At 34.4% G+C, this 10,288-nt stretch overlaps 1 protein-coding gene across 2 annotated transcripts; it reads left to right on the top strand.

The window, feature by feature from the left end:
• The first annotated feature begins 288 nt into the window (after positions 1–288).
• Positions 289–9,206, top strand: si:ch211-173d10.4 (carbonic anhydrase 14). Of its 2 annotated transcripts, XM_042767155.1 has the most exons (10): positions 289–1,108; positions 1,285–1,342; positions 1,617–1,637; positions 5,328–5,501; positions 5,592–5,749; positions 5,839–5,925; positions 6,139–6,223; positions 6,742–6,905; positions 8,727–8,826; positions 8,932–9,206. In XM_042767155.1, exons 1-10 carry the CDS (start codon positions 1,106–1,108, stop codon positions 8,985–8,987), a joined length of 906 nt encoding a protein of 301 aa, XP_042623089.1. In that variant the 5' UTR covers positions 289–1,105; the 3' UTR covers positions 8,988–9,206. The 2 variants fall into 2 exon arrangements, with proteins under 2 accessions (XP_042623089.1, XP_042623088.1); XM_042767154.1 differs by having other exon boundaries at positions 289–1,342.
• The last annotated feature ends 1,082 nt before the right edge of the window (positions 9,207–10,288 follow it).

Below are 10,288 nucleotides of genomic sequence, written 5' to 3'. Positions count from 1 at the left end.
GTGTCAATTCTGTCTGTACAGCTAAAATCATCAAATGTAATTCTGGTTTCAGATTAATCAATGTCAATTTGAATAAACATATAATTTATTAGTGTGTGAATTAACAGATACACCCTCAAGTTGTTCAAAACATGTATGTATTTCTTTCTTCTGCTGAACACAAAGAAAGATATTTTTGAAGAATATGGCTAACCAAACAGTTTACAGTCACCACTTACTTCCATAGTAGTATTTCTTCCATACTATGTAGTTTTTTGTGAGTATTTATCTGTTTGGTTACCCATATTCTCCTACAGGTTTGGAACAACTTGAGGGTGAGCAAATGATGACATAATTCAATTTTTTGGGTAAACTCACTTTAATTTGGGACATATTTTATGTTGGGAAATTGAACAAATGCAAGAAATGACAGCTATCACAGTCTTCTGATGAGATGCAAAAATACTGTAGTAGTGTTCATTGCACATGCTATACTTCAAAAGGCACTGCTGTCTGGTAGTACGACTGGTAATCTTCAAATGGAGGAAAGTAATGAAGAAATAGCTTCAACATCTGCATATTAATTCATACATATTTTTATACACTGTCTGGTTTTTAGCTTCCAATGCAGTTGTGTCTGTTAAACACACTGTTCATTCAGATTATTAAAACTAAATGACTAACAACTGCACTTTGTTCTGCTTACAAAGCAGAAACCTCATTAAGGTGTGAAAACTTGGTTAGAGAGTGGAAAAAGTTCTTCCCTTCTCTACAAGTCATGTAGAGAGAGTGCACTAAAATAAGCTGTTTGTTATGACTAAGCATGTGAAGAATTAACAAAACATATCATTGGTAATATATTTCACAAACAATTACAAAGAAAAGGCAAGTAACACATTGAATTAAATGTGAAATGTTGTATATGTGGAACTGTATGTGTGAATTCATAAACCTTAACCCATTTCCTTTACAGGAAATTCTTTTTTTTTTTTTTTTTTCACTCTGTGGCCTAGTACATACAAACATTCAGAGGCAATGACAGCCTGAATAGCCCAACTGATTGCTACTGTATACTATGGTCTGTTAAAAAAAATAAAATTAAAATAAAGACACTGTAGCTTGTGCAATGGTAAGTTGCCCCATTAATTTTTATTTTTTCACTAAATGTTTTCTACTTTTTTCAGTAGCTAAAATGTTTTTAGAATTACATGTAGTCTAACGCAGGAAACATTTTTATGGACAAAATATTAAATATCTTCTGATTTAATGTGGAGATATGCTAAAATGCATATTTCTAACAAGCAGATGCTTCTCAAGACATGTGTGGTTGTTATTTTATTGTCTGACTTCAGCATTGCAAAAGGTGAGTATTTTCTGTCACTTTCTTGTTGTGTTGGTTGAATCAGCTTTAATTTGGTTGTCACTGAATAGAACTATAAATATATTCATGCATATTATTTTTTATTCTAAGAACAACACATCCCAGAACATAGGTATCAGACGAAATGTACACACTAGTTGATTTAACAGTTAATTCTGGCATGTCTCTCACTTTCAACCCAACCGAGTGTGAAGAAGAGTCTAAAGCAGTTTATAGAGCTGACCTTATTTTCCTTTTTCTTTCAAATTTATTTTAGATTGGTGCTATTTTGGCTGTGGTGAGCAATATAACATTTTCATTACCCTTAAATAAAATATGTATCTAAATATTTCAGAATATGAAACTTTCAGGGAAGGTTGGATGCTTTATTTGAGACTTTTGATAAGGAACTGATTATTTATAATTGTGAGCAAACTCAGTCTACCCAATCATTGACTATTTTTTCCTTGACAATCCACCTCTTATTACCGATTTAATCCAGATATCAAATTCCTCTTCAAGCCGACTAGACCCTGCACCTGCTTTCCTCCTGAAACACTGTACCTCTGTCATTTCTGCCCCTATCTCACATCTCATCAACATGTCCTTTATTTCTTCCACTGTTTAGATTTCTCTCAAGACTGCTGCTGTTACCCCTTTTCTCAAAAAAATTAATTTGGATCCTGGAAACCTAACTACCATACAATATTTAACTTGCCATTTGTATCAAAAATTATGCAAAGGGCTGTTGTCTCTCAGCTGCAGTCATTTCTAGCCCACAACAATCTCTTTGATATTTTTCTGTCTGGTTTTCGTTTACAGCACAGCACTGAAACTGCTCTTTTAAAGGTTGTCAATGATCTTTCACTCTTTGGTGACTCGGGCAGTTTTTACATTTTTCTATTACTTGACCTCAGCTCAGCTTTCGATACTGTTTGTCATAAGATATTACTCTCTCACCTCGCAGAGTTTGGCATCTCATTGAAAATGCAAATTCATTATCTGCCAGCAGGAGGCACTTTTGGAATGGCAGAAATATAGCAGTTTCCCTGGTAATGGCTGTAAACAAAGCAGCGTAGCACGTGACTTTGAAATGTGCAGCGCTCATATTTATTCAGTGAAATCAGAGCCTTTTGAAGTTTAATCGTCATATTAAGTTATATCACAACTTTTGTCTTTCCGTGCCCAAAATTAAGACATCTTGAAATCATAATCAAGACTTGTTTGTACCATTTAAGAGTTTTTATGATCTTAAATTTGATACTATTAAAGATTTTTTAAGAAACCCTAACAGGGTCCTAGACTGCGACCATTTTTTGAGAATGTTAAAATTTGACGTGGTCGCATTTGTACAAGTGCATGGTCTGCTCTGAAACATCTGCTCTGCTCCACACCGCGCTCACTGATCATCTTGAAGAGAGTGAAGCGCCTTTCCTCTGTCTCCGACATTTGGATACGATTGTCGCATTTCTCCTCCTAGTGGCAGTTGCCCAGAACTTTCAAACTGGTCATGAAGCAATCATTATACTCGAAAGCAATCTTTCCGTGACTTACTTTTCAAATGTTCTAAAATTGATCATCTTGAGTATAATATGATCCAGAGGCCTGCACTATACGGCCAGCAGGCCACCAGTTACCTATCCCGGTCCTATACCATTTGTCCAATTAATGCCAAATTTTGTATATGTCATCTAGAAACTCTCAAGATAAAAAGTTATCAAAAGAATTAAGATCAATCAAATGATTTAGAAGATATAGTTTAATAAGTGTATGGAGCCATGGCTACAAAATGAATTGACTTGTATCTTCTAACAATTTGACTAATTAAAATTCCTTTGATAACTTTTGTCATTGGTGTCTATAGTTGATACATGCAAAATTTCCTGTGAATCAGTCAAGTGGTTTAAGAAGAGATCGAAATGGAATTTTTTGCCAACTCAAAATGGCAGACAGACTTTCACGCTGTACTAATATTGTCCTAAAAGGCAACAACAGGATAAGAATATTTTTCTTTTTTTCTATTTTTGTCTATCAGTTTCCATCACTTTGAATAACAAATATATATATTTTTTTTTTTTTACAGAAGTAAATGTTTACAGAGCAGAAAACCCTGTGCTTCATATCCTTAAATATTTTCTTGTCTTCCTTTCATAGACAATACTCACAGAAGGTATCAGATAACTGATATAGTGTAAGCTGATTATTTTGAGGGTTTTTAGCAATTTATCAGGGATCAACTGTTAATATCAGTTTTAATGACACATGAATGCTCATAAATTGAAATCAGTGTAAATGGTTCAGAATAATGACTTGTAGTTAAAGGGATACTCCATCCCAAAATGAAAATTTTGTCATTATTTACTTACCCTCATGTCGTTCCGAACCTGTAAAAGCTTTGTTCGTCTTCAGAACACAATTCAAGATATTTTGGATGAAAATCGGGAGGCTTGAGAGTGTCCCATAGACTGCCAAGTAAATTACACTGTCAAGGTCCAGAAAAGTATGAAGAGTATTGTCAGAATAGTCCATCTGTCATCAGTGATTCAACCGTAACGTTATGAAGCAACAAGAATACTTTTTGTATGTGAAGAAAACAAAAAGAACAACTTTATTCAACAATTCCTCTCCTCTGTGTCTCTCCAAATCAGTGTAGCACCATTTTGACCACCTTTTTATAGTAATTTTTTATTGTTGGGGTTGTGTTATTTTTTGAATATGGAGTGTTATGTGGATGCTTTTCATACTTTTCTGGACCTTGACACTTTTACTTACTTGGCAATCTATGAGACAGTCACAAACCTCCCGGTTTTCATACAAAATATCTTAAATTGTGTTCCGAAGACGAACAAAGCTTTACGGGTTTGGAACGACATGGGGGTAAGTGATTAATGACAAAATTTTCATTTTGCAGTGGAGTAACCCTTTAACAAGATGCAAATAAAATCATTGTAGTTTCATTTGGATGAATAAACTTTATCAGATTGCAAAGAAATATGTGATCTCCAAAACACTTGAAGATCATTAAATGTTACCTTCATTTTAATATATCAAAATTATATTAAAAACAATTGTCAAGCTGCATGAAATGACTCTATTTATTGCTGTCCAGTTAAAATGAAAAGTTGCCTCTTCTTTTCATAGTAGTAGCCTACATATTGCTGTCTTCAAGTGTATTCATGCCAAACAGTAAACATGGCAACCTTAAAGAATTTCCGATGCCCTGGTGCTAACAGCAGTTTATTAAATGTCAGCCATTTATATCAATGGAAATGCGAGATGATTAAAAAAATAAAAAATGTCTTACGTTAAATTGGGTTGCGGCTTGATGACCATGGGAAAATGTGGATCCACTGCCCTAATGGTTAGCACACTGACATATAGTGCAACTGCACCTCCGGCGACCCAAGTTCGAATCCCAACTCTCCACCCCATGCTTTCCTGTCATTCTCTACTGTCCTGTCTGCTAAATGCTTTAAAAAGGCCAAAAAAAATTTAATTGTTCAGTTGATTAACTATAAAATGTATTATAGTTTAATAAAGGCTAAAACAAAATAAGTCTATTCACTTTCCAAATAAATTTGTGATCTCTACCTTCATATTTATGAATCCAAAATTCAGAAAACATCTGTCAAGTTGTCAGGCATGACTGCATATGGTCCAGTTAAAATGAAGAGACAATATATGTCTATTGTAATATAGTATATAAAATAATACTTCCATAGAAAAACATAATACATAAAAGAAAAGTGTCATATTGCCATATTTTAATATCATTTAGATACTTTTATAGTTTTTTTTAATATTTGGATTAGTTTTCATTTTTATATATCTGTTTTCATTTTAATTTTAGTAAGATTTTGGTCATTTTGTTGTGTCATATTCATTATTATTATTATTTTTATGGGTTTATATAGTTAATTTGAAATGTAAATAAATTGTCTTCTCCTGATTAAGTACTTTTTATTTTTATTTATTTATTTATTTAAAGAAAACTCGCTCCCACATTGGGGCAAACACTATCCCAAATGTAATGGGCGTAAACAGTCTCCAATCAACATTGACACCCAGAAAGTCGTTAAAAACCAAGAGCTGGGATCTGTTGACCTGATTAACTTCAGTCTTCCTCACACCATGAAGATGCTGAAGAATAACGGACACACAGGTGTGGAATCAGGAATAAAGCCTACTTTATGCACATAAGTAAACACACCTGCACGTATTATCGGTGTTCTCCTGCATGCTATCCCTGCAGTTGAGTGTGAGTTGAAGGAAGGAGCAGTGGGAGTTAGAGGAGGAGGTCTGAAGCACAAATACACCGCCCTGCAGTTCCACTTCCACTGGGGTGGAAAGGACCTGGTGAACCATCCGGGATCCGAGCACTCTCTGAATGGACACAGATCGCCTCTAGAAGTTAGAGATAAGGCCTGCAAGATCAAGTTGTGACAGACATTGAAAATGTTGCTTGCATTTTCACTCAGGTGTCATATTTTCCTATGCAGATGCACATTGTCAGCCGGAGAAGTGATCTTAATGACAGCACCGCAGCAAAAGTTCAAGATGGCTTTGCTGTGATGGGCTTCTTTATTGTGAGTCGCATTTACAGAGTCCATCCACTAGAGGGTATTACTATTTTAAATGACAATTTATGGAGGAAGTATTCAACGTTTTGCCATATATCCCTATTGTAACTGTACCCAATGTAGATTTGGTTGTTACCTAATCTAACTGTTTGTTAAAGATATCAGGGAAAATTGACAACAATAAATTACACTCAATTGTTATTTATTTTCTTCCTTCAGGAGAGCAACGAAAAGGAAAAGCAAAAGGAGACATCACAAGTCTGGGAAAGCTTTACCGATTATCTCCAAAAAATACCAAGAAAGGGTAAAATAGCTGTCAGCCGAATAGAGCCTAATTCGATTAATAAATTGTCACATAATGTAATTAATTAGATAAAAATTTTAATCGACTGTGCCCTAATAATAATATAATAACTGTATATTTTTGCATTATACATTTGCATTATAAATGCACCACAGATTGAAAATAAATGATTGGATTTATTCAAACCCTTATATATATATATATATATATTTACAGTTGTTTGGCAAATTTTGTTGCGGGTGAAATGCAGTCACTTCATTAGGATTCCACTCAATCGAGAATTTTGCGAAAGATTTCCTCATGCAGATTTGGCAACTGGTTCAGTTTGCGGACGCGAATTTACCGCATTGATGAACAGAAAGCTGCTTGGTTTGAAAGTGCGGCATTTCATAGACAATTAACTTATTTGTCCTTTAAATTTCGCTGAAATTTCGCTAATGAGACCCCACCTTTACTAATGTATTGTTGAAATAGCCTATTATTTGTATTTTGTTGTCTCATTGTTATTTTACTGCTAGGAGACAAAGTCAGAATTATGGAGCCCTTTTCTATGCATCAGCTCTTAAAGGGGGTTGATCTCAGCAAGTACTACCGGTACAATGGCTCACTGACCACCCCTCCCTGTGATGAAGCTGTGGTTTGGACCATCTTTAAGGACCCAATTAGGATCAGCAAAGATCTGGTACAGACAAATTCATTTCTGATTCCAAATAATTCCATGACTTTCTATGAGATCGAAGGTCTTTTATGAATCATTATCTACAAAGCCCAAACTGAAAAACAAAACACAAAAACAAAAAGGCATTCCAGCTTCAAAACATACCAAACCAGCACATGATGGTTTTTTTTTTTTTTTTTTTCAACAGGGTGTATTGAAATATGATTACAATTTAAAATACAGCTGCAAGCAGCAATTATGGGCCCAAGCACTACAGTAGCAAGCATCAGAACAACTGCAGAAATTACTACTTGAAGCCATTTGATGATTTTAGTCAAAACGACTGAAAAATCAAATACAACCTCTAGTAATATGATTTATTATGATTTAATGATTTAATGTGATTTATTGGCTTATCACGTTTGACCAATAGGTGGCACTATTATCAAATCGATGTGGTGTGTTCCGTGTGAGTTGTCTGGTTATAAAATAAATCTGTGTGAATTGTCTGGTTATAAAATAAATCGGGATAAGTCATCCTAAATGGCACTTAATAGCATTACTAAAGCAGCCTCTCTACCTAGTGTCCTTGTCTTTGCTAATTCGTGCACCTCTCTTGGTATTAAAATTGCTGATTCGTTGTCTAGGATTGCTCAGAAAATTAAGCGGGACATACAGAGGTGGGACAACTTAAAAATGTCAATGCAAGCTAGAATTAGCATGGTTAAAATGATAATTTTACCCAGAGTTAACTTTTTATTTTTCATGCTCCCTTGTTTTCCTCCCCCAAATTTTTTCAAAGAAATTCATTAATTTAAAGGAGTCATATGACGTTGCTAAAAAGAACATTATTTTGTGTATTTGGTGTAATGCCATGTGTTTATGAGGTTTAAGGTTCAAAAACTCATTATTTTCCATATAATGTTTATCTTTTTTGCCCCTCTATGCTCCGCCTTTCTGAAACGCGTTGATTTTTTCAAAGCTCATCATTCTAAGAAAATGCGAGGTATACGCTGATTGGCCAGCTATACAGTGCGTTGTGATTGTTAATGTCTGGTTTCACTGCTGCTAAAATGGTTCACACCTGAAATGGATCTTAGAAGATTCTGGCTGCTGTCTTTTCATTATATTGTTTGTTTAGAATGCAGCACTGCAAGGATTAATGGGGCTAGAATACAATCTGTCACTTATTGGAGTAGTATAGCCCAAGCTCTAAGAGAATTCTTTTAAATAGATGATGCATTATTCTGTGTGGTATTTTTTTTTTTTTTTTTTTTTTTTTTTAGTCATTTAATTTATGTTTATTTAATTTAATTTATTTGGTGTTATAAATATATACTTGTTACAAATGAACTTTTTTTATGAAAATATAAAAAACTTTGCAAGACTTACAGTGTTAATAACTGTTTAAATGCATCACCAGTCTCTACCCTACAAAAGGGAATCTGTATGTTTCATAATCTCCTATTTGCTTACATAACATTGCTTGACTGACAAGCCCATATGTGTTTTCTGCTCAGGTGATGTGTAGCCTATATCATTTGTACTATCTTGTTTTCATATTACTGTCATGTTGTCTAGCCTCCATCTCCCCCATCTCCCTCCCTCTTTTCACCCTCTGTTTCCTCTGTCATTGCCTCTTATCACACTCATCTCTTACACAATCCTACACACCTGAACCAAATTCCTTTGGCAGCAGGTGCAGCGCCCTTGTGATCTGAGCTTGTGACCACATAAACGGGTGCCTCTGCTAAATCAGCGCGATCAGTAAAATGATAAATGTTGTCATATCATTTTCCAGTTCAGCTCCTTGTGACACTTTTTTGCCTTGTTTTTTCCCTGCAGCTGCTTAGATTCCCAACAAAAATTTCTTTTGGCAACGTGTATCGGCCACAGCAACCACTGAACAATCGTGTGGTGTATGCTTCCACTGCTCTCACCGCAGGTGATTGTCCATTTGAAATGTATGCAGTCTCGTGTGAGCTATAAATAACATGAATGAGAGACCTATAATTAACTAGACCTGTCTTTTTCTCCATATTTACCTCAGGTTACACAGGAACAACTGAGCACATCCTACATCACCCGACCAATCAGGGGCCCTAATCTGAAAATTATGCACATAGTTTAAATACAAAAGCTTTTATTTTACTCATTGTCTGTCAGAAAAAGCAATGTAATTTAAAAAACTGAATACAAATATTGGTAGATTATTGATGTTTTTTATTATATTCCAGGACAAAAAAGATTAAAGAAAAGTAAAGGAAGGACTATCTGCTGTAGCTGTATGGATATTGGATATAATATGTTTACCCTTCTTAAAAAGTGTATTGCATGTTTTAGAGGGATTTTTAGCTAGTTGACTAATTCAGCTCAGACAGACTAATAGATGAACTAAAACATGTATTTGTTTGTTGATTTATTTATTTATTATTAATATTTTATTATATTATAGAGGACTCATATTTTAGCTGGAAGCAATGGTATGAAGTCATGTCATGATGCATTGCTTCATTCATTACAAACACGCAGCTTGTGGATGTTTTTTATCAGCTGTTTGGACTCTCATTCTGATGGAACCCATTCACTGCAGAGGATCCATTGGTGAACAAGTGATGTAATGTTAAATCTGCTCAGATGAAGAAATAAACTCAAGGGCTACATCTTGGATGCCCTCAGGGTGAGCACATTTTCTTTAATGAAAGACAAATAGGATGAACAGCAAACACATTTTTTTTTTTTACACTTATTTACCAAGGGTGCCAGTGGTGGAGGATGCTACAAGTCAAATAAGCAACAGTTTAATGACAGGTCACACACACGTGAACATTTTACTTAAAATTGTGTATCCATCCAGTGTGAAAATCAAAAACTGAATCCACGTGACCTTACTCCTTTTGTATGAGCAAATACATGTGAAATGAAAAGAATGAAAGAGGAGACAAAGGAAAAAAGATTTCCAGGCAAAGCTGTGAGTTTAATGCCAGCTTACATAAAATCTTACAAAACTGTTTGTTGTTTTTAAACACTTGGCTGTGATGGAAATAGCTAGAAAAAAATAACAACATAATGGATCATGTAATAATGGATCATGTAAATTTGATGTAAATGTAGTTAATATAATCAGCATAATTTAATTATCCATTCATCCATCCATCTATTCTTCAAACTTCTTGTTTTTTTTTAATTAATAAATATAAATGTAACATGACCCCATGACAAATCTTGCTCACAGAAGGAACCCTTATAATGTTGACACATATCATTAAAAGTCACAGCCCTACGAAAATGCACTGCATCTTGTGAGACGAAATATTTGGTTCATCAAATTGTACTTATTGACAGTTTTAAAGATATCTTTTTTTTTTTCCATGACTCTAATGACAACGAGAAGTTTGTGAAAGAAC

Source organism: Cyprinus carpio, chromosome A12 (assembly GCF_018340385.1).
Source record: "Cyprinus carpio isolate SPL01 chromosome A12, ASM1834038v1, whole genome shotgun sequence".
Classification (NCBI taxonomy): Eukaryota; Metazoa; Chordata; class Actinopteri; order Cypriniformes; family Cyprinidae; genus Cyprinus; species Cyprinus carpio.
The sequence above is the reverse complement of the archived record's forward strand: the minus strand, read 5'-3'. Positions and strand labels throughout refer to the sequence as shown.

What these genes read in the sequence shown, in the direction of transcription:
- si:ch211-173d10.4 (XM_042767154.1), top strand. Translation starts at nt 1,246, where the DNA reads ATGTGGAGATATGCTAAAATGCATATTTCTAACAAGCAGATGCTTCTC. An exon ending in GACACAGATCGCCTCTAGAA is followed by an intron (nt 5,750 to 5,838) that starts GTTAGAGATAAG and finishes TTTCCTATGCAG; the next exon opens with ATGCACATTGTCAGCCGGAG. An exon ending in TTAGGATCAGCAAAGATCTG is followed by an intron (nt 6,906 to 8,726) that starts GTACAGACAAAT and finishes TTTTCCCTGCAG; the next exon opens with CTGCTTAGATTCCCAACAAA.